The following is a 25,271-nucleotide window of genomic DNA, read 5'->3' as shown; positions in this document are numbered from 1 at the left end:
GTCTCCTCCCGGTGGGACGTGCCCGGAACACTTCACCAGGGAGGCGTCTGGGAGGCATCCGAATCAGATGCCCAGCCACCTCATCTGGCTCCTCTCAATGCGGAGGAGCAGCGGCTCTACTCTGAGATCCTCCCGGATGACCGAGCTTCTCACCCTATCTCTAAGGGAGAGCCCGGACACCCTGCGGAGGAAACTCATTTCGGCCACTTGTATCCGGGATCTCGTTCTTTCGGTCACGACCCACAGCTCATGACCATAGGTGAGGGTAGGAACGAAGATCGACCGGTAAATTGAGAGCTTCGCCTTTTGGCTTAGCTCCTTCTTTACCACAACGGACCGATACAAAGTCCGCATCACTGCAGACGCTGCACCGATCCGCCTGTCGATCTCCCATTCCATTCTTCCCTCACTCGTGAACAAGACCCCAAGATACTTGAACTCCTCCACTTGGGGCAGGATCTCATCCCCGACCTGGAGAGGGCATGCCACCCTTTTCCGACTGAGGACCATGGCCTCAGATTTGGAGGTGCTGATTCTCATCCCAGCCGCTTCACACTCGGCTGCGAACTGCTCCAGTGAGAGTTGGAGCTCACGGCTTGATGAAGCCAACAGAACCACATCATCAGCAAAAAGCAGAGATGTAATACTGAGGCCACCAAACCGGACCCCCTCTTCGCCTTGGCTGCGCCTAGAAATTCTGTCCATAAAAGTTATGAACAGAATCGGCGACAAAGGGTAGCCTTGGCGGAGTCCAACCCTCACCGGGAACGAGTCCGACTTACTGCCGGATATGCGGACCAAACTCTGACTCCGGTCGTACAGGGACCGAACAGCCCGTATCAGGGGGTTCGGTACCCCATACTCCTGAAGCACCCTCCAGAGGACTCCCCGAGGGACACGGTCGAACGCCTTCTCCAAGTCCACAAAACACATGTAGACTGGTTGGGCGAAAATCCCATGCACCCTCGAGGACCCTGCCGAGGGTGTAGAGCTGGTCCACTGTTCCACGGCCAGGACGAAAACCACACTGCTCCTCCTGAATCTGAGATTCGACTTCCCGACGGACCCTCCTCTCCAGCACCCCTGAATAGACCTTACCAGGGAGGCTGAGCAGTGTGATCCCCCTGTAGTTGGAACACACCCTCCGGTCCCCCTTCTTAAAAAGGGGGACCACCACCCCAGTCTGCCAATCCAGAGGCACTGTCCCCGATGTCCACGCGATGTTGCAGAGGCGTGTCAACCAGGACAGCCCCACAACATCCAGAGCCTTTAGGAACTCCGGGCGAATCTCATCCACCCCCGGGGCCCTGCCACCGAGGAGCTTTTTAACTACCTCGGTGACCTCAAACCCAGAGATAGGAGAGCCCGCCTCAGAGAACCCACACTCTGCTTCCTCATGGGAAGGCGTGTCGGTGGAATTGAGCAGGTCTTCGAAGTATTCTCCCCACCGACTCACAACGTCCCGAGTCGAGGTCAGCAGCGCCCCATCCCCACTATACACAGTGTTGGTGGTGCACTGCTTTCCTCTCCTGAGACGTCGGATGTTGGACCAGAATTTCCTCGAAGCTGTTCGGAAGTCTTTCTCCATGGCCTCACCGAACTCCTCCCATACCCGGGTTTTTGCTTCAGCGACCACCAGAGCTGCATTCCGCTTGGCCACCTGGTACCCATCAGCTGCCTCAGGAGTCCCACAGGCCAAAAAGGCCCAATAGGACTCCTTCTTCAGCTTGACGGCATCCCTCACCGTTGGTGTCCACCAACGGGTTCGGGGATTGCCGCCACGACAGGCACCGACCACCTTACGGCCACAGCTCCGGTCGGCCGCCTCAGCAATGGAGGCGTGGAACATGGTCCACTCGGACTCGATGTCCCCAGCCTCCCCCGGAACATGAGCAAAGTTCTGTCGGAGGTGGGAGTTGAAACTCCTTCTGACAGGGGATTCTGCCAGACGTTCCCAGCAGACCCTCACAATACGTTTGGGCCTGCCACGTCGGACCGGCATCTTCCCCCACCATCGGAGCCAACTCACCACCAGGTGGTGATCAGTTGACAGCTCCGCCCCTCTCTTCACCCGAGTGTCCAAGACATGTGGCCGCAAGTCCGATGACACGACCACAAAGTCGATCATCGAACTGCGACCTAGGGTGTCCTGGTGCCAAGTGCACGTGTGGACACCCTTATGCTTGAACATGGTGTTCGTTATGGAAAATCCATGACGAGCACAGAAGTCCAATAACAGAACACCGCTCGGGTTCTGATCGGGGGGGCCGTTCCTCCCAATCACGAATTATCATTAGTGGTATTTCATATGTGCTCTTGTACAGAATGTATTATTGATAGACTGTGGAGGATCATCCAGTGAGCATCAACTACCTCTTTCTTCATATTTAATAACAGACTTTAAGCTTCCTTTTTGATAGCGCTCATAGTTAGGACCGGCTCAGGCTTGTCGTGAATCATCTCTAAACTATGCTGGCATTGGTTTAGGCTGATGAGGGAATCCCCATGACCAAGCTCTTCTTTCCTCCTGCCGTAACTATAGGTTCACATCAATATGCTGTTTATGAATGTTACCAACTTGTTTTGTGGGAGTCACTCCTGCTTCTAGTTTTACATTGGCTTTTTAAAGATAAGAATCAGAAACAGAATCAGAATCAGAATCATCTTTATTTGCCAAGTATGTCCAAAAAACACACAAGGAATTTGTCTCCGGTAGTTGGAGCCGCTCTAGACAACAGACAGTCAATTGACAGAGAACACTTTTGAGACATAAAGACATTGACAAAAACAGTCACTGAGCAACAAAGGTTTGCTAGTTATCTGGTAACGGCGGTACAAATTATTATTATTTTTTTTAACAATTGTTCAAAAAGATGCAGAGTCCTCTAGCACTTGGAGCAGTTCGAATGACTAATCTCGCAATAGTCCAGTGCAATGACCATTGTGCAAAGGGCGACGAGACTTCAAGGAGTGTATGCAGTTTAAAGTGACGAGTAGTGTGATAATCTTGATTGTGCAAATGTTGCAGATACTCCTCAGTCAGTGTGCAAATGGAGCAGATGCTATGGCATGAGTGGCCAGTATTCGTCAACAACAGATATGCAAATAGTGCAGCGTGGCGAGACTACTACAGTGAGTGCACGAGTAATATATAATTGGCCCCACAGAAATGTGACAACAAACAAATTGGCAGCATGTTGCAATGGGATTGGAGGTTAGGCAGCTGGACAGTGTGAGGGGCAGCTGTGGGGAAGGATCCCTCCTGAAGTCCACGATCATCTCTATAGTTTTGAGCGTGTTGAGCTCCAGATTGTGTCGGCCGCACCACAGCTCCAGCCGCTCCACTTCCTGTCGATATGCAGACTCGTCACCGTCTTTGATGAGGCCGATGACAGTGATGTCATCTGCAAACTTCAGGAGTTTGACAGTGAGCAGAAGCGGCTCAGAAAATGGATGAATGGATGGGTGATACCCCTTCCAAACCTAGAAATTCAATCACAGCACTTTGCTTCTGACGGGCATCCAACAATGACGTAATTTCCACATTGCTGACAGAAAGAGGACAGGCTTAAACAAACCGGTTTTAAAATAAACCTTCAAACAAGTATTTAAACTACAAACCGTGAACATTTCTCAAAACATTTTCAAATCTTAGTAGGTTAAATTAAATTGGGCTCATTACATTTTGTCTGCAGCTTGTACTTTTATTATTATTATTATTTGTAGCAGGAATGTAAACTAAAAGACAGTATCTCACTATTATGTCCTGATGCTACTTTTACCAATATTGGCTTGTGTGCATTTTCCTCACCCCATCCTTTTTTGAGGTAGGTCGCTTTGCACTGAACGGTTCTGTTCAGAGTTTATTTATCAGAGTTTAACCACACATCTGTCATCGAAGTGTTTGCATCTGTTCGAAGCGCCATCGTGCAGCCTTTCTTTTGTAAATTGGTGCTTCATGAATATAATGATGTGTAATTTAATGCTCTGAAAAACTGAAATTCTCCAAACAGTTCTTTATGGTGGTGAAACCGCAAGAAACCGCTTGTTTTAACTTACCAATTGTTTGCTGTAGGCCAGTTCATGACATGTACAGAGCAAATTGTTCTGTCTTCTCAACTCCAGCGAACACGAAGAGTCCAGCTTGCTGCGTTCATTTCCCACTTCAGTTCTCTCCACTAGTACACTGTATCGCCAACATATGGCAACAATAGAGCGTAACTCCCCTATCTAGGCTATCTTGGCAGTCCACCTCCCTCCTTCCAGGCTCCACTCCTGTGATTCTAGGTTCCTGGCAGTGATGCAGAAGGCTAAGGGGGAGTCTGACATGCTAGGTGAGAGGTCAGGAAAGTATTACAAACGTGGACCCTCCTGAATACGGGAAAATAAGGAGTGGCCTGCTTCAGTCATCTAGAAGCATTATCAAACACATAAAAAGCTTGTTTAGTTCTGTCGGGGTTGCCTCCAGGCATTACGAATGCCTTTGTTTTGTTTGAATTATGTCATTTTCCTATCCTGGTTGGCTTGATCACTTTTTCAATGCTTTTAGCCTGGTTTTTGGCAATTATGTGTTTTTAATTTCGGGCAGCTATGGCCTAAAATGTACTAAGATGGTGGTTTCATAAATGTGTTAAGCACTGTACTTTCAAGAGATCCAAATCATTTGTCTCTGTGTTTACATTTACATCTGGAACAACCCAAGTCAAAATGTAGGTAGGCAACTATACACACTGGCATGGGCACCATATGTGGGTTACGGGTCAAAGGTGATGATGATTCTAATGACCCATGACTGGCATGGGCCTTAAAAAAATGTGTATTTTCAATTTGTGGCATTGACGCAGAGGGCCTGCAAAGTGACCCCCCCCCCTTTCAGATCGGATAGGTTCCAGCTTCCAGCAGGATTAGCAGTGTAGACAATGGATGGACGGATGAATCATGTATTGCTTAGATTTTATTTACAACGTACTACCAATGCTTTCCGCATGTGCTCTATTTGTTGGTAATTGCAGTAGTAATGATAATACACAGTTACGTCCATCAAGTCAACTGTAACTCCCTGCAGGATTTTATTGAACCAAACAGCTCATGCTTCAACCATGGATTCTAATTGGGTCTTTAGTCACATCAAGCAACTATCATGTAATACAAGTGATTGTTTCCATTTTGCATAATTCTGTGAGATTAAACTGCAGTACAGGACAATATTACACTGAGAAAGTATGCATAGAACATGAATGAACACGTTATTTACTCTGTTTCCCTGAGAAGAGTTAAATGTCACATTCAGTTCCCAAGGACCCCAAAAAGTCCCTAACACAACAAAGTACAACCTTGATGAGGTACCTATTCATTTTCAGCAGCGTTTATGCTCTTTCCCACAACATGTTTTTTGAAATCTTCATGCTTGCCAAAAAAAACACAGCAGGTTAGATCATTAATCAACACCTTTTGGAATTGTTTTCATGCTCGCTTTAAGTGTACCGCCCCACCACAAAAACTGAGTCCTAATGGGGTGCCACGTGACTGAGATTAACTTCAGTCATTTCTTTCATGCACTCAGCTGCAGAGGACATTGTCGTTAGGACCACTGAGTATGCCGACATCACTGCCTGTATCACGTCACCCCTTAAGGCCAAACACATCAAAGTTGGACAAGTCACAAGGCTTATCAAATTCAATCATCAAAAATCTAAAATCTTTTTTTTTTTTTCCAGATATTTAGCACTAATGGATTGATTTTGTTTCGCACAGCAGTATGTTAGCAGCTTACTAATATGCAGGACTGAACTTAAAATCAGGAAGCTGCCTCTTGCCCAAAGTCAGCTGGGATAGGCTCCCGTGCACCTGAGACCCTTTTTAGGACGAGCGGTTTAGAAAAAGGATGGATTATTTTTTTTATTTCCACTGATTATATTAAAATACTGTAAATGCACACATTGTTGCGTCAGTTTTCACAAAGTTATTGCCAGCTGACAGATTGACAGATGGAGTCCCTACCCTAGTCCTGCTCTCAAATAAGGTGAACGTTCATGTGGGTCAGCCTTCTGTTGAAACTTGTTGAAAAGGTCAGCCCCCCAGCCCCCCACCCCCACCACCACGAGTGCTCACACCTCTAATTCAATAGTGCACCACTCAGCAGAAACAGAGTGAAATACACTCACCGGCCAGAATATTAGGTACACCTGTACAATGAAAAAAGGACTGAGGAAAATCCGGCCTTTACATTCACACTGAGAAGCGCGCAGACCTCCACGAAGGCTGAACAATCCTAACTAGGCTTGTCTGACTTGTTGCAGGACGAAATATTGTTTCTTGGCAGACCTTGGCATGTTATTCACGCAGGGGTATTATTAAACTTTAACAGAAGTTCTTTTTTGACAATTCTCCTTTCTTTAGCTGAATGGGATTTAGGATATTGCTAAATGAATTACCTTTTTGTGAAGGCAGAATATTTGACAACCTAAGGCTGTGTCCAGCGAGTCAATAAGATGGAAATATTATTTCCTGTTGCAGCTGACCACCTCGATATTGGATGTTCTCGAGCAGTAGTAGCACCAGAGGGCATTCAAGGTGTCCCACCAGCGGGTCGGTTATTAACTTGTTTCCACAGCGATGATGACGGGAACACAGTCTATTGTCTGGAAGTCATTAAGAGAGCCAAGGGCAGCCAGGGAGTAGCCGCATACCTCTGTTAAACCCCCCTGCATACACGTGCACATGCATGGACACGCACACACACACATCCACACTAGTCTCAGCTGTGCACTTCTTTCAATTAGATTCTAACTTTTCCCAATATCCATCCTCGTGTTCTTCTTATTGGTGTAATTTGATATGAATCGACAATCAAAATTGACTGTATGTTTTTTTCTCCCTGTCAAACACATTAGTGCATATATAGCTGCAAAAGAGAGTGAAGTTTGGATGCAGCGAATGCCAGAAAGAAGGGGGAGGGGAGGCCTCAGAGACAGGATGGATGAGTTTTGGCCCAGGTCAGCAGTTACAGTATATGGGGAGTCTCCACACACAGTGTGTAAATGTCAGGTCTCTTCTTTTATGGAGATAAATATATTGACCGCTCACTCTCTGCTCAGCAGTGGAACTCTTCCATGACTAAAACGCCCAGCGAGTGTTCATTCATTCAAAAAAGGTGACCTGTGGGATATAGTCTCCTGTAAGTCACCCAAAGCTGTCAGGTATTTTACCACCAAGAAAGAAGTTCATCCACAAAACCTATAGCATGATTGAACTGCAAGATGATCACACCTTGCTCGATAACATCCCTCCATCCATTATCCATTTTCCAAACCACTTGTCCTCATTATGGTCGCAGGTCGTTGCCTATCATTTGGTATGGTTAAATGAGAGACATGATTAAGGTATGTTGTTTTTACCCCACTTCCAGAGCAAGACACCTCAACACCTCAGCTCTGTACTATATGAATTTCCTTTTACAAGAAACAACCCACTCCGACCAATCCATGGTGTACCCCCCGTCATCTAAAATCCACTGGGATAAACTTACCGGAGATCTTAATGACGACAAGGGTTAAAGAAAATGGATGGATGGATCAAAGAAAGAACCCAAATTGTGTATTTGCAGCATCCATTTAATATTTTCTTCGAAATGGCTGATTGGAATTGCAAAGGGTTTATCAACCGTCGGAAGTGAGCCGTGAAACCCATTCATCCATTTTCTTTTCTTCTTATCTGTTTGGGGTCACAGGTGAGCTGGAGACTAGCCCGGCTGACTTTGGGTAAATGGCAGACGACACCCTGGACTGGTCATCCGTCAATCAAAACACACATATCCGACAAACAACCGTTTACATTCACACCTACATTCACCGAACAGGAATTGATCACATGCTGGCAGCATGAAAGTTTGCCTTGTGAACCACTACACCAGTAATGAATCACAATCATTTAAATACTGTATATTCAAATTCAAATTCATTTAGAAATTAAATGTTTGACAAACAAATGATGTATATTAAAAGATACATAGTACTGCTATATAGGCTACAATCTAATTGTTTTCTTTGTGTATGTTTGTGTATCTTCAGAACAGAACATATTCAAGGCCTTGGTTTGATCAGATACTAACTGATCTGTATTGTCAAAAAAGGTGGGAGCACCTGGCATAGCCTGCTGATTTTTTAAAATGCCTTTGTTTCCATTATTAAGTCCAAAGACCATGAACTGGTGACTCTGTGTCTGTACACATGTGACAGAACCAAGTACAGAGTAATTCTCTTTCTACTGGGATCAGTACATTAAAGTTCAACGAACAAAATCAATCTATCTTCTTGACTGGATAAGTGCCAAGTGAGTGTGTGCTGCATGCTTGTAGGTAAGCATCAGGGGTAAGAGTTGTGTAATATTAGTGGAGCTAATGGTTAAGGGATGGATCAAAACTGCCCCAAGCTCAACTTTTCAGCTCTTATATAATATATATATATATATATATATATATATATATATATATATATATATATATGTAATGCAGGTCTTGTACTGAGCCATAAATCAAGAGCATTTAAACACTATTCTGATTGAGACCAGTCGATAACCCTCTGACCTGAGGAGGCTAATCTTGATTCTCCATCAGTTGGTTGATGTTCTGCTAAGGAAACCCTGTCCATTACATACACATATCCATTCATTATGTATAGCTTATCATTTGCAGGGTTACGAAGGGCTGCAGTCTATCCCAGCTGACATAACACGTGAAAGGGTGGGACATTATTAGCCGGAGTACCGTATACTACCCTAGTCCTGGACCACTACTGCATGAGAAAAGCTATTGATATACATCAATTCATCCATCCATCCATTTTCTGTAACGCTTATCCTCACTAGGGTGGCAGGTATGCTTTAGTCTATCCCAGTTAACTGCAGGCGGGAGGCGGGGTACGCCCTGACACAGTTTGACAAATTCCATTTCAAATTAACTGTGACAGACATCCGGGAACTGTAAGGAATAGCAATCGATCGGCGATACACAGATCTCGTCTTCGGCCAATCAGCGCCTTCGTTTTTTTACCATGTGACATAGGGACTCGCCGAAAAGTCAAATCTTCTAAAAGGCGACAGTATTTTAAAATACTGTAGCTGGTTAGAAGATTTTACTTTTACTTTACTTTACTTTACTTTTCAAATTCAAATAGAAATGATTCAAATTCAGTTCCTGCTGGCACATATTTCAGCCCATAATGTGGGAGTTAACCGGAGTACCCGGAGAAAACCCACGCAGGCACGGAGAGAACATGCAAACTCCACACATTTGAACCCGGGTCCTCAGAACTGTGAGGCAGATCTGCTAATACAGTATAATCAAAATCATATGATAACAGTGCTAAAAAATGTGAAGAGAACATTTGCGAAAGTATTTGGGCCAAATTTTAAAAGGATCGATCGTGCCATGACAACTATCGTGTACAGACTATTAACTTTTGTTGAAAATGTTACAACAGAACCAATCCATTTTATTAACCGGATAAAGAAAATATTAGAAATTGATTCATAGTGTTTTGGAAAAGAGCTTTTCGCAGACAGTTTATCTAATAATCTAATAGTTATTATGGGTGTAGCAACTCAAATATGTACTCAGCACATCATAAAAATTACAATATACACCGGTAAGAACTGAAAATATTGAATTGGTGCTCCCTTTGCAGCTACCAGTCTTCCAGGAAGACTTTCTACAGGATTCTGGCGTTTCGGTAGAAATGTTTGTTCATTGATCCCAAAGCAACTTTTGTGAGGTCAGACAGCCTAAAAGAGGGTCAGATGGTTCAAAATATGTGTTCCACTTCATCCCAAAGGTATTTGATGAGGTTGAGGTCAGGTTTCTCTCGCTAGAGGGCTAAGGGGATCTCAAGGGTGACACCTACCCTACTGCATTAATAATTTAGAGATGTGTCTCCATACTTGTCCCTATGGGGTTGGTTGTTGATCAAATCTTTAACCTTCACAGACAGAAGTCAGACGCATCGACAAACAGGCCTGTGCACATCACTTTGGCACAAAGACATTCACCTTGGATTGAAGATAAAGAATGCCTGCAGTCTGTGTGTAAAACTGTCAGTGTTTCAAGCCTAACAGACCTGTCTGAACAGCCATGTGAATTGCATGCACGTCATCCACAACACTGTCTTCCAGAAAGCAAGAGCGAGAGTGGGAATCATGTTGAGTTTTGACAAGGTGAATGAGAAAGCCCCCCAATAAAATGAACCATTCCAACGAGAGCAGTGAAGCACACTCCCATTGCAACTTTTGACCGACAGCAGGGGATCTCCTGCAGAGTCATGGAAACAAAGGTGGCCTTGTTTTGTTATGCTATGGCCACATGATTTCGCAGCAGATAAAATTCCTCTGATGTAGCCGACAAAGGCTACAGTCAGGCGTCAGTCAGGTAAAATTGAAATGAAATTTGCTTTTGCACCTACTTAACATGATAAATGACAACAATGAAATGTTGAGCATGTTTGTACTGCAAGTTGACAAATTGTGTAGTCTTTTGTTGGATCATTTTGGAAGATGTAACTGAAACTGTGATGGCAAAACAGTTACACTCCATACAAAAAGATGATCAAAAAGGGCAAGGTGAATGATGAAACTTAGAAAAGAAGACCATTGATACAAATAGTGACCTTTAGCTATAACTCCTGTATTAATAAAAATATTCACTTTGTCCCAGGCAATATGGGTTATTGTCTACTGTCGCCAGAGACTCAATAGAGGACAGCACTTAGAATTATTAAATAAAACATCATGATCATCATGTTGCATTAAGCAGTGCTTCTCGTTTTTGTAATTTCAGACTCCTGAAATCAAAAAATCCAAGTGAATTTCACAGCATCATCCTCTTTTTAAAATGTCTCGTCCTCAAATCTCTTCCTTTCAACTGTACTCAGTTTTCAATTCTACGTCCAGAGATTTCAGGATGGATTGGAGGATTTTAAGTGCAAAATTCCAAATGATACACAATCCTGTTCTCTCTGAAAATGTCCCGCTTCGAGCCTTAGTTAATAAGTGTAAATAAAGAAGGACGATATATCAGCTTTCACAATAAACAATATAAATATATACTGTAGAACATTCGTGGAAGGAAAAGAGGGGAAAGTCAGAAATACAATTGGTTCTGATTAGACTGTGATTGAAGCTAAGCAGATGAGATGAGTTTTGAGTTGAGATTTGAGTCTTGTAGTAAAGTCAACAGAACAAGTAAAAAAAATAAAATAATGTAAATGTACTAACACATGAGACTTCCTGTTAGTGAATGAGCGAGTGTGCACCGTGATAACAGAGTTAGACGGAAGCTGTAAAGATAGAACTGTTTGGAAAAGGCAGACAAATGCAACATGACAATGAAGCAGAAAACCACTAAAGACATTCTACAATTAAGTGTTCCTGTGTTGGAATCTGATCATGCCTCCTGTCTTTAAGAAGGAAAAACAGGAGTCACACATTACTACCCTCACAGACCACAGCAACAATACTTTCCAATAGTATCGCATACAGTATTTGACTCAAGATTGAAAAAGCACACGTCCATCTTAACCATAGCTCCCAGGAGCATGCATTGTCCCAAGATACAGTAGCCGTGAACGTCAAAGCATTGGAGCGCTGCTGTCCAACCTCATTGTAATTACTGGATTAGTGTAGCCGAGGGGGTATTGCTTGTTAAATTGTCATCCATATCTCATAGACCTGATTGTGTTAAAAAATGGCATGGCGCAATAACGCAATGGTTCCCACAGAGGGGCAATTCATACTCCTTGGAGATGGACGTGGAAGAATGTTGAGTAGCTAAACTAAAACAAAATGAAATCCAATTAAACTGAAGAAATCCAATTAAACTGCAGACATCCCAGAAGTCTCTGAACACATCATGTGGAGAAGAAGCTGCTCTAAAAATGACAAAAGTGTAGCTGTATTGTAAAGTAAGAAAAATATAATGAACGAGCCACGACTTTTTAAATGAACAAACTGGCAAAGCACTGGTGATAAATGTTGCAGAAGGAGGTCATGATCGCTGCTCTTATCAAAATACTTAAACCATCTTTAAAAAGGCAGCACGGTGAACGAATGGTTAGCACATCTGCCTCACAGTTCTGAGGACCGGGGTTCAAATCCCGGCCCCGCCTGTGTGGAGTTTGCATGTTCTCCCCATGCCTGCGTGGGTTTTCTCCGGGCACTCCGGTTTCCTCCCACATCCCAAAAACATGCGTGGTAGGTTGATTGAGGACTCTAAATTGCCCTTCGGTGTGAATGTGAGTGCGAATGGTTGTTTGTTTCTATGTGCCCTGCGATTGGCTGGCGGCCGGTTCAGGGTGTACCCCGCCTCCCGCCCGAAGATAGCTGGGACAGACTCCAGCAGCCCGCGACCCTAGTGAGGATAAGCGGTAAAGAAAATGGATGCATGGATCTTTAAAAGGTATTTACAAAGTTAGGTATACTCAATTGTAAAGAGGTTGCTTGGGCATGCTGAACTCCCAAAGTCTGCTTCGTTTGACTCGTGTGAGCACTCCATAATGCACACAACGGTACACTTCCCAAGAGCTGGGCTTCAGCACGACATGAGAATATGCAGGTAGACACAACCTGAACATCTTGTTTGAACAATGCGATCGTTTCTTCCAACAGTTGTTAATTATCATCACCTTGCATCTCTGTATAGAACGAAACAGAACTGTGCTGAAGCATGGTACGATACCAATGGGCCCGTGATATTACGCCCAAAATATGGTTCATATCAACCAATGTAATTTTCAGGTAGGGAAGTGCTCATTGCAACATATTTGATGGTTTTGACAGGAAGGTCTGGGGTGCTTGCCAGATAAAGTGTTAAAAGACGGACGACTGTTTGGTCACTTACATTGGTTTTGCTGGACACTGCAAATGTGGCTCGGCTGGAGAAGCGCCCAGTGGACGGGCTGCTGCTCGACATGGGACCTGTCACGATGGCAGATACTCTTGAAGGGACCGGAGGACTACTGGAGTTGGGGGAAGAGGAGAACGTCGCAGGGCTGGATGCAGTGTTGACGTGAACGCTGTGGGCACTGTAGGTCTGTGTCTGGCTCCCAGGCGTGCAGGTCTGGATGACACTCTGAGTGGGAGCCTCAGCCTTCCCGTAGATCACCTCCTTGAGCTCCGAGTGATTGGTTTGGATGCCATTGAGGTGGTTCTTGCCGTTATGACTGCTCATCCCACTTAGAAGTTCCACTTGTTGGCTTAGAGCTTGCAGCTGAGTTCTGAGCTCTTGGTTCTCCTGCTGGAGCTGAGTCATGGCTCGTCCAAGAGTCCCGCTCAGGCTGACTGCATCCTCCAGGCGATGTTCCATGCCTAACTTAAAGGCACTGATATCCATGTGGATCTCCCTGATGGCCTCCCTCAGAGTGCTCTCATGACGGGCCAGAGCCTCACACACCGTCTCCCCCTCTGGGCTGGAGGCGCGAGCACGACACAGGTCTCCCATCTCGGCCAGGGTTGTTCCTTCCATTAGGTCAGCTGTTGCTTCTGGTGAGGATCTTTCAGTCTGGAGGTTAATGTGTATCTTCAATTTTTTAAGGGATTGGCTGGAGGGGAGGGGGCTGACGGACAGAAGGTGCAAGGTGAGGGATAGGGCCTAAGGTCTGATCTGGTTAATGTCTCCAACGGTGCTGCCCTGAGCTTCCTCTTCTCCAGAGAACTCTGCTCTTCAGGTGTGGATGAGTCTTCTGGAAGAGAACAAGAAATAAACAAGAAGAAGACTTGACCTTTGACAAACAGTTCCAGATGATTTAAGAAGCATGAGTAAGATTTGCATTATGGTCTTCCTTTCAAAGTATCATTAACTTATGACACAAAACCCCAACACACCATAGCGAACACATTTCTTAAGGAGTCACATAAACCCTTCTTATGTTTCATAACTCCCATAAAACACACCGATGAGGTAATCCTCACTAACAGCTGCAGTGAACTTACCTCAGCCTCATTCTGTGTTACACATCACAGCTGTATGACAGTGTGTGTGTTTGAGTGTGTGCAAGCTCTGTACTGCCGGCTCTGGTTTGTTTAAACTCTCAGGCTGAGCGCTGCTTTTGTCTGGAGGAGGGAGCAGAAGGGGAGGGAAAAAGGAGGAGGAGGGTGGCGTCGGCGTGAGGAGACATGGAGGGTAGTAAATTTAGGGGAGTGGAGTGAGGGAGGCTGGTGGGGGGACTTTTATTGGCCTTGTATAAACTATCAGAAAGACTTTCCTCCATTTCTCTGCACCTCTCTTTTCTTCTCATTGTCATATTCTTTTTTTTGCATCTCCTCCTTTTATTTCACCCTCTTTAATGAGGAAAATAAACCTGTCGCAGCTTTGTTGAGGTTTATGTAAAAAAAAAAAAAAAACACTGACTCATGATATGAATTCAGTTGTGTGTAATAATGTGAAATGATACAGGGGAAAAGTATTGAACACATGAAGAAAGGGAGGTGCAAAAAAAGGCATGGAAAGTCAAGACAATACCTAAAATATGTCAATAATCAAATAGCAATCCAGCCCCTTGTCAGTGCAAATGAATATCAGCTGGTTCAGTCCTAATTGATGGCCTACTAAAAGGTCTCATTGCCAAGGTGTGAGTCAAGGCACATACCATGATGAGTAAGAGCCCGCGGAACCTTCAAGATTTGAAGACTGCTTGTGTGGATTAATGAGCCAAAATCACACCAGAGTGATGCATGCGACTAGTTTCTCCATACAGGAGGCGTCTTGAAACTGTCATTGCAAACAAAGGCTTTTGTACAAAGTATTAAGTAAAAACCAGTTGCATGTTCAATACTTTTTCTCTGTGTCATTTCACATTATTACACATAACTTAATTTCTGATCTTATTTGTTCTACTGGTGACGTGTTAAATACTTATTTCAGCCGCTGTGTGTGTGTGTGTGTGTGTATATATATGTATATATATATATGTCATTATATCATGATTCATTTTTTTTTTTATAAAGCTCAATATATATGGAATACACACACACACACACACACGCACACACACAGTATGTAGACAGTATATCGTCCCACAAGTGGGAAATTTGGCTCAGGCTCTTTACCCCTGCAACAGCCTTACAAAAGAAAAAAACAACATTATAAATAAATAAATGAACAAAATGTAGAAAATTAAAATTACTACATGAAGTGATTACAAATGAGCTGCTCAAACATTTTAGTGCCAAAGTGCAAATTCTTGAACTAAGTGACTTTATTTCAAGATATCGGTTACTCGTGAAGGCTGTCAATACTACCCACTGATACTTTAGGCAAAAAAATAAATCTGACATCGACTAATTCCTTTTAGCTATTAGTTGGCGCTACACTATGGCGGTTTGGCACATGGGCGAATCATCATGTGCGTTGGGGTCGTTAAAACAATTCCCTAAATATGTCATTATATTGATTACTGTAATTCGACTATAACTGCATTTAAAGGGAAGTCCATGTGACTTTATATACGAATATATACACATCCATTTTCCGTGCGAATTTCAACCGCCATCCGTATCAGTTTATTTTAGTTAAATGGTCAGGGCAAACTCCTCGCCCCTGCTGCTTGTATGTCTGCTTTCTGTCTGCTGTTCTGCCATCATTATCTATCCATCCACTTGCCCTAACAGTGTTTTGTTCAGATAAATAGTCCAACGAGAGTCAAGTGAGAAAAGCTTTTAGGGCAATGACAGTAAATGTATTACGGTGGGGTTAAGTGTTTGCTTAAAAGTACATTTACCTCACATTTCTCTTTCATTACCTGTTCTTTTTCATTATAGTGTTTGATGTCAGGATGAGATAGATGGCCAGAGACCCGCCTCCTTGTAACTGGACCCCAACAAGGCAAACATTCCACACACCAGATAGCCATTGTGTGAGTGTGTGTGTGTGTGTATTTAAAGGAGTGTGTCTGAAACAGTAAGAGAGTTTTTGAGATGAGGAAAGAGTCTGGCAAACAGATTTACTGGAATATTCAACCCCCCTCCACTCTCTCCCTCTCTGAGCATGCAAGGCGGGGAGTGTGAGATACAAACAGCAACGAACCGGAGGAGTTCAGAGGTCTTCAAGTATTTGCTTCTTCAGTCATCAGGGGTTCTTTTTCCTACATGTGAGTCTCACACTTGATATACACTTGGAGTCATTCTGTTGGTTTAAAGTCAATGAAGATGTGGAAGCACAGTTATTCAGAAAGGCGTCATTAGGAAAACTGCACATTGCAAAACTCTTCGGGAACATTTAGGTTGGTTGTTTTAGACATGCTATAATGAAGATATACACACACCAGCTACAACGTTATGACCACTTGAACAAAATAACGATATCCAATAATAGCCCTTCATCAAAAAATCCGCCTTTACAATTTTTACATTTTGATTGACACTTTCCGAGATAGCTATAATCTGTGAATTTTGGCGCACACTACTGCTGGAATTCAGTATTACAACAAAGCGGTCCGTCGCTTTGATATGACCTAGGCTGTGTTGTCCCCGTCTCCCCCTCACCCAACCCCTTGTGGGTGAATATACACGAATATAGTGTATAATAGAATTGTTGAAAGCTGCAAGGTAAATAAAACAGGCGAGAGAAAGTGTCAATAGTTCAAAATCCAGCGTACAAATATGTTCTCTAACCACTGCAGTGTTACAGTACCTGTTAATGTGGAGACATACACATACATTTCCGGGTTCCCAAACCATTCAAATAAAGTACATTAGAAAGTGAACATATTTCTGTGTTTTACAACAATACTTAACTATATTAAAATGTACATGTGAATAAAAAAGCAAAGCCTGTGGCCAAAATGTACACGGGTGGTATACGTGCATACGTTTGTGCCCCTCGCCAGCCGTTCAAACAGCCAAGCATCTTTTCAAATACTGTATCACTCCCACGTGCTGATTCTGTAGCAACTCACTTCTTCCAACTATTAATCTATCTTTTTAATAAATGTGATAAAGTACAACATACTGTTTGTGTAGCATCAAACGTGCGTCCACATATGCAATGGCTCAATGTGCGGCGGGGGCGGCGGGGGGTGGGAGGGAAGACGTTTTTCATCCTGCTCTTCTACCTCTTCTCCCATCTTGATCAAGCTTTTGGTGTGACGTCTCCGGACCTCAGCTGTATGTCACCGCCAAGCAATGTCTGTAGGGAGATTCAGGTAGTTCCACACACATTGCCTTTTAGTTCATAGGTTTTGATATTGCTACTGGTCAAATGTTAATTTTAGTCTATGCTGTGGTCTGCTAAGAAAATGGATGATCATACTTTGGACACCCTTTATTTAAATCATGCAAAGTTTTTTGACTCAGCCGCCTAAAAGAATCGGAATCAAGAATCGTGTGGAACTGGAATCGAAATGAGGAACCGGAATCGGGACTGGACTCGGGACCGGAATCGCTCAAATTCAAATGATGCCCAACCCTAATTGTCAAGCATTTACAGAGCAGCAGTATGCCCCCCCCCCCACCCCCCAACTAAAGACTTTTTGAATGCAAATAATATTCTTAAAGGCGGCACGGTGGAGAAAACCGGAGAAAACCCACGCAGGCTTGGGGACAACATGCAAACTCCACACAGGCAAGGCCGGGATTTTAACATCGGTCCTCAGAACTGTGAGGCAGATGTGCTAACCACTCCGTCCACCGTGCCGCCACGTCACTTGTAATGTACATGTGAAAAGTTGGATATAGGGATTAAACTAGAATTGCACCCTTGACCTGGAGTGTAAATCCAGCCTGACTGCAACATGAACCAAAAACAAGTACCTTCTGAATGTGACTGTGTACTGTACCACTAATGTGCACTCTAGTGACTAACAAGAATCTTCATAACAATCCTTGTTATCTATCACCATCTATCCACATTTTACTAAATCACAGCAATTCACCTTCTCTCAAACATTTGTCCTACCGCTTGTGTCATTGTAGTGCAGTTTTAGTTCGACTTAACACTCCTTGTGAGTGAGGCTATGTCACAATTGAGTCATGTAGCATGTAGACCTAAACAACAATGATGTGAAACTGCGGGTTTGGTTGCATGCACCAAAACGCCCCCACAGTGACCTAATGTAAATTGCAAAGTATGTGACATTAAATTCAGCGTATCTTTATAAGAAACTACTTATACATCTACTAATTTAAAAACGTGTTTCATTAAATACAATATGTACAGTAAGAGTTTTTGTTTCAAATGCATGAAAGTCATGCAAAGATGACCTGATACTCTTAAAGCACACTTCTGTGACTCATGCTGAGACTCCATTATGACTCACTGAGCTATCAAAATGAGTTTGAGTTTATTTGTAAAATGAAACTACACCTATCCCTTGAGGCGTTTAGATGAGGACTACTGAGGGCCCACTCTGAGAAGCCCTTCTTTCCAGTAACAGCGAGTCAGCAGGTACTATGAACGACCTGCATGAATCAGCATGGGATGAAAACAAATCCCAGGCTGTCATCCCAAAAATGTCTCTTGCTGTCCAGTTAGAATTGTTGAGTGTTTTGATAGAGCCTGAATATGATTTACTTGTCTTACAAAAACTCACTTTATGTTTTTTTCCAACAGAATTACTGTAACTACAAAGAGAAGAGGTTAACTTTTAGTTCTCATTAAATTTTCAACCTCTAAAGGTGTGTGCTGACAATGCAGAAAATAACCTTGGCCTCTATTTTCGTGACTCGTGCAAGTCCACCACTTGCGCTTGGCGTAACTCTCCGAGGAGGCGGATTAGACCAGGTGTTTGTGATTGAGGAATGCTCAAAAAACAGTTAGGAACATCTTACAGGTTAACTGGAAACAGGTGAGTGTCATGATTGGGTATAAAAGCAGCATCCCCCGAAAGGCTGAATTGTTAACAAGCACTGATGGGACGAGGTTCACCATTTTGTGAACAACTGCATAAGCAAATAGTCCAACAGTTTAAGAACAACAGGTTCTTAGCGTACAATTGCAAGGAGTTGAGGGATTTCATCATCTACAGTCCATAATACCATCAAAAGATTCTGAAAATCCGGAGAAATCTCTGCATATAAGCGGCCAGACCAAAACCCAACATTGAATGCCCGTGACCTTCGATGCCTCAAGCGGCACTGCATTAAAAACCGGTATCATTGTGTAAAGAAATGCCACGTTGGTTCAGGAACACTTCAGAAAACCATTGTCAGGTGACACAGTTTGTTACTATATCTACAGATGTGTTTACGTTTTTACACTATGTCCCAGCTTCTTTGGAATTGGAGTTTGTCTGTTTGTATGTTGTATGACTGAGTGAATCTCCTGTATCTGACTTGCATTGCATTCATGGAGAGGATTAAAACACATATCAGCTGCTGCTGTTTCCAAAAGGAAAACTACAGAATTCTTTTACCACACATGACATCGCCAACCCATTTAACAGATGTGCTGACAATGTCATGGATTGGAACAACCAGTCTTATTTAGGATTTAATGTTTGCATTATGCACTGTTTACGTTGTTCGGTAGGAGTTAGCTGACATTTTTCTAGACTTTACATGATGAGGATTTTTGGGGCTGAGTTTAAAAAAACAAAACGTTAACCGATCACCGATCCGATCACAAGATGGAGCAATGTGTCTATTTAAATGACTTGTTCATTTACTGTATATACTTGGGTACTGTATACTGCGTATCTTCAAAAATATCTTGTCAGCTCACGTATTCTAATCAGTCAGGTCAAACCAACAGTACAACAGTACAATAATGAGTGTTAACTTACTGGAATTAAATTACTTTATTGTAATGAAATGACTTCACACACACCGAAATTTTAAAGCATGATTTCGACAGAATGCCGGTACAGCCGTTAGTGCTAGTATTAGCTTGCTAGGCTACATTACGTTTGTTGCCTGCTTGCGAGCCGTATCGTATTAAAAGTATGTGAACATACCTCAAGTAATCCTTGAATGAAAGTCCTCTCCCGAGCACCGGTGACCACCAGCACACTTTTTCCCCCCATTTTGTTCTTATAATTCACATGACAGTGAGTATTGTACTCCACCACCATGGCCTGTATGCACGATCACCACGCAAGACCCCATTGCTGGAAAAAAAAAAGTTTAAGCTTGTTTAAAGTTTGCTGCGCAACATTTGGACAAGCCAGTTAAATACTGGGAGAATATAGTCTGGACGGATGAGAGCTAAATTTAACTGTTTGCATGCCATAATACACACCACGTTTGGAGGAAAAATGGCACTTCACATCACCCTAAAAACACCATACCAACAGTGAAGTTCGGAGGTGGGAACATGATAGTGTTGGGGCTGCTTTTCATCAAATGGTACTGGTAAACTTCACATTACTGAAGGAAGGATGAATGGGCAAATGTACCGAGACATTCTTGACAAAGATCTGCTGCCATCTACGAGGATGATGAAAATGAAACGATGGACTTTTCGTCAGGATAATAATCCAAAACATACTGCCAAGCAAACTCCCAATTGTTTTCAAAGAAAAAAAAGTCACGCTGCTAGAATGGCCCAGCCAATCACCACCTGACCCAATCAAAAATCTATGGCAAGAACTGAAACTCAAGGTCAATAAAAGAAGCTCATGCAACCTTGAAGATTTGAAGACTGTTTGTGTGGAAGAATGGGCCAAAATCACACCAGACCAATGCATGCGACTAGTTTCTCCATACAGGAGGCGTCTTAAAGCTGTCATTGCAAAAAAGGCTTTTGTACATTTCATTATAATAAATAATAATAATAATAATAATAATAAGCCCAAATAAAGGCCCGATTGGTTCAGCTGGACTTCGAGGGATGTGAAGTGAAAATGCGAGTGGAAGGACACTATTGCATATTGAAAAATGCCCACACGCCGCCTCAACTCTTCTAAGGCTAAGCCATATGTTGAATTTACCCATTGCCTGCCGTGGCATACCTGCTTTATCATGCTTAATGTTGCGCCCATCACGGCAAACCTGTTTTATAAGGCTTAATATTGTGTGGCGTCACGGTGGATGACTGGTTAGAGCGTCTGCCTCACAGTCTGCTTACAGACCATAAACATTAAAAGGGGCTTGTCCCGCAGAGAAGAATGTACGTCATCACAATTAAACAGAGTGCAAGTATTTTTGTTCCTTCTATAAACACATGTAAACACACATGGATACACACTTACGACAAAAATTCAATGTCACGGGCAGATCTGTACAAATAGAGAAATAGTCTAAACACTGTTTGTCAGCGAATCATGTCAGTTTTAAAGATAGGGAAGAAAAAATACCCACTATTTCTTTTGTACAAGTTGTCTTCCATCCACACTTGACTGATTAGACACCTCTGTGTCATTCAGGTTACTGATTATGTATTTCTTAGATAATACACACTGAACTAAAAAAAAAAAAAAACATCCCTAGGTGTAAGCAACGAATGTGCCCCTCATCACGACTGAAAAGAGAGCCTGACACCAGAGTGATTGTTTATACCGCCGAAACTGAAACCAACTGCTGAGTGACCTGTCATCTCAATGTATATTCATCCCAAGTACCACCTCCTCCAAAGTCATTTGCGGTTACCCCTTAAGTAGTAGTTTAACATCTGCTTTAAAATTACAGTGTACATAAAGGGGCTGAGCGTTCACCTTCAGTGTGTAGTTTTATTTCCAATGTGAGAAGTGCTGAGTGCACCTTGGAGAGATCAGAATATTTACTAAGTCGTTAAAAATGTTTTGAGATGACGTACATCGTATGTAGCCTACAATGGAGAAGTAAACCAAACTACAACCTCCACACACTACTAGAACAAAAATTAGTGCACAAATATACATAACAAATAGATGTATGTTACCTACCAGTTATTGGTTAGAAAAACTATTACAACTCGAGTGCAAGAGGAACACACTAAGGGTGTGAGGACTGTGGCGCGGCTCCACTGACATTGTGGAGGATCAGATTGCATATGTTGATGGTTAACACACAAGTTGTCACCGTGTCATTCACAACACTTCACAAAGTAGAATGTTGTAACCATGGATTCACTTCATACGCAGGACTTATTGCTTTTTCCTTCAGTGGATGCCAGCTCCTTGCAATTGAAGCCATGACACTTGTAAAGCCAATGTGTGTGTGTGTGTGTGTGTGTGTGTGTGTGCACCCATCTGTGTGTGATCTTGCCTTGCAGGGGAATGGCACTCGCTGGAGACATTTAAAACGGGACTGAGAAGTGTATACAAGAGAGAGAGTAAAAAGGCACAAACACTCTGTTTAAGTACCATCAGTTTCCATGTAAACACAAGGAGAGCAATGTAGCTTGCAATGTCCATCCATTTTCAACACCACTTATCCTGGTTAGGGTCGAAAGGCGGACTGCACCCTGAGCTGGTCGCCAGTCAGACGCAGGGCACATATAGACACGGACAACCATTCATCTTCCGTTCCGCTTATCCTCGCTAGGGCGGCGGGCGTGCTGGAGCCTATCCCAGCTATCTTCGGGGGAGAGGTGGGGTACACCCTGAATTGGTCGCCAGCCAATCGCAGGGCACATAATAAACAAACAACCATTCGCACTCACATTCACACCTACAGGCAATTTAGAGTCTTCAATTAAACCTACCCTGCATGTTTTTGGGATGTGGGAGGAAACCGGAGTGCCCGGAGAAAACCCACGCAGGCACGGGGAGAACATGCAAACTCCACACAGGCGGGGGCGGGATTTGAACCCCGGTCCTCAGAACTCTGAGGCGGATGTGCTAACCAGTCGGCATCGTGCCGCCTTCTTCCAAAATCATATCCACTGTTTATTGACTGTTTGTTAAGTAATATTCTAGTTTCGAGAGGGGGCAAATTTGGCTTTTTCGTTTCCTGTAAGCTATGTTCATATATTAAAAAGGAAAATCATTAAATATTTCCCTCTGTGTGTGTCGTGCAGTGTTTCTCAAGCAGTGGTCCGTGGACTCCTAGTGGTCCTTGGTGCAATTCTAAGGGGTCAGTGAAAATAAAAAATATTTTTAAAAAGATCCCATGACATTTTTAGAAATAGGATTATTTCATTCAAATGTGACCAAGATCTTTATCTACCTAAACTACAGAGGGGACTTTAGTATATATTTATTGAGAGTTCATACTTGTTTGTTTGTTTTTGTTGTTTGGTTACACATGTCGAGAGGCTACTGCATGAAAAATCTGTTTTCTTACATATTTCTGACATCTATTACAAATAAATTATGTTCTGTTACTTATTTCTGAAATCTACTATGTAAAAAAGTCTGTTTTGTTCAATAATATTCGGAAGATGCTGCATAACAATTCCATTTTGTTATATAGTTCTGAAAACTACTTCATAAAATGTTGTTACATATTTCTGGACAAAATAAATATAATGCTGTTGTGTTATGCCAAGAAGCTACTGCATAAGTATGCTGTTTTGTTTTTAAAGTTACAAGTGATATTTGCATCAAAGAGTAATTAAAGGTCATAATACAATTTAAAATCCAGTTTCAGATGTTTCTATCAAATTGCACCCCTACCCCTCAGATCGGGGGGGGGGGGGGGGGGGGGGGGCATCATGGTCGATCAAAAATGCTTTAAGATGCTCACAGAGCTAAATTCTTGCAAGATTTTCTGATGTCACACATGCATGACATCCAAGATTCAAAATGGTCTTTTTCTTTCCCAGAGTGGTACGTCGTGCGGTTCCACTGCAGCATTCTATGGAACAACCGCAATGATTTAAATGGTACTGTATTGTGTTTGCAGGAATGACTGTCTGACCTCAGCTTACCAATGAACAGCTAAGCTGTTCCCATGTAAATATAACTACATGCAACATTTTCATCATGAGCTACTGCATTGCTCTGCAATGACACGGCTCTGACACAAGTTTAACGGTCAGACTTAAATATGTGCTGATTTGAAATAAATAAATCATATTTATTTTTGACTCATTTTTTAGCTTGACAACCCATCCAGAGGTGCTGGTTTGAATGAACTTATTGTCAGTCACGCCAGAAACTGTATGAGCTTGTTTGTGTGTGTCTTTTTTCTACATTAGCTCATTGTTGCTGTTTTTTTATTTTATTTTATTTTTTTACTTTTTATTACTTGGAGAGATTTGCAACTTGACCTCACCAGAGAAATTGGCAGGAACACAAAGTGCGTAGGTTGAGGTCCGCCTGACAGCGCAGAACATGGATGGCAATTGGCTGCTTGGCTTTGCCAAACAAGCTTTTCTTCAGCATAACACCGGTGTTATTACAAATCTGTCACAACAGCTAAGAGAGGAGAGACAGACAAGTGAAGCGGTATCCTTAAAAGAGTGTTGGTTATTTAAAGATTTAAAGAGACGTGTTCTTCATGCCATTCAGACTCACGATCACATCTGTGGGCAATTTAGTGTCTTTGATTAACCTAGCAGACATGTTTTTGGAATGTGGGAGGAAGCTTGTCCAAATAACAGTACTTACTGTACAGTACAGTATGTAGCACTACTACAGTACTCACGGATACTCTTCCATTTTAAAAATTACCTAAACATACACCAAAGTCAATCAGCATATTGTAACTGGTACATTGTGTTAACTGTTGAGTACATCACCTATTAATTTACCAAACGGACTGGGTGGATATTTTGGCTTCTCATTGTTGTCTGAATGCAGATGAGGATTAGTTTTGAAGACCATACCAGACAGGCACAGTGAGCAAGCAGATGGAGGCAAAGCAGAGAAACATTAGTGCGGCTTAAAGTTCATTTCAACGTTAGCCCACCATCTTTCAACTAGAAACATTTTCATTATCAAAATTGTATCGCATGCCTTCTGTACGACTGTTCCCTCTGTTTTTGACAGACGTTTCTCAAGGGAAACAATACCTTTGAGAATAATTACAACGCAAATAATTAGGCCCTCTCTCGGGGTCCAGCATCAGTGACCTCTAACCTAATGAATTTTCTTCTCTAAATGTATAGGAATTCCCACAGGCACACTCCAGAACAGTGGAAGCATTTATTGCCAGAAAGAGAAGACCAACTCCATATTCTCTTCTATTTTCAATATTGTAGGAGTGGTTGGGTGTCCCAATAATAAATTACTAATACTAAACTTTTGAATGCACCTGTCAGCTCCTTGATAGAGAACAGCAAGTTGTGCATAAGTACTGAAACACTGAACAGCTCAATGACTGTATTCAGTTATATATAATTCTTCAGCACAAACGAACCATGTTCACAAGAAAACAACAAAAATTCCATTTAATAGTCACATACTGTCCATGATGACTACATATAA

At 42.7% G+C, this 25,271-nt stretch overlaps 1 protein-coding gene and 1 long non-coding RNA gene across 4 annotated transcripts in view; one reads left to right on the top strand and one right to left on the bottom strand.

The window, feature by feature from the left end:
- The window catches only part of smtnl (smoothelin, like), a 36,603-nt gene extending 11,471 nt beyond the window's left edge, over positions 1-25,132 (bottom strand). The window contains exons 1-4 of one of the 3 annotated variants that reach the window (XM_061680815.1): positions 19,935-25,132; positions 16,994-17,170; positions 16,070-16,168; positions 12,887-13,727 (exon numbers count right to left, since the gene is read on the bottom strand). In XM_061680815.1, coding sequence (XP_061536799.1) covers positions 12,887-13,510 — 624 coding nt within the window. In that variant the 5' untranslated portion in view covers positions 13,511-13,727; positions 16,070-16,168; positions 16,994-17,170; positions 19,935-25,132. Of the gene's footprint in view, positions 1-12,886; positions 13,728-13,977; positions 14,081-16,069; positions 16,169-16,993; positions 17,171-19,934 lie in introns of those variants that run through there. The other 2 variants (XM_061680814.1, XM_061680816.1) reach the window with 2 other exon arrangements.
- LOC133404705 (uncharacterized) lies at positions 15,898-20,639 on the top strand. The gene is made up of 2 exons (XR_009768861.1): positions 15,898-16,133; positions 17,119-20,639. It is a non-coding gene; the product is annotated as an uncharacterized LOC133404705 (long non-coding RNA).
- Positions 25,133-25,271: the final 139 nt, after the last annotated feature.

Source organism: Phycodurus eques, chromosome 7 (assembly GCF_024500275.1).
Source record: "Phycodurus eques isolate BA_2022a chromosome 7, UOR_Pequ_1.1, whole genome shotgun sequence".
In the NCBI taxonomy this organism is placed as follows: Eukaryota; Metazoa; Chordata; class Actinopteri; order Syngnathiformes; family Syngnathidae; genus Phycodurus; species Phycodurus eques.
This window is presented reverse-complemented; position numbering and strand designations above follow the sequence as displayed.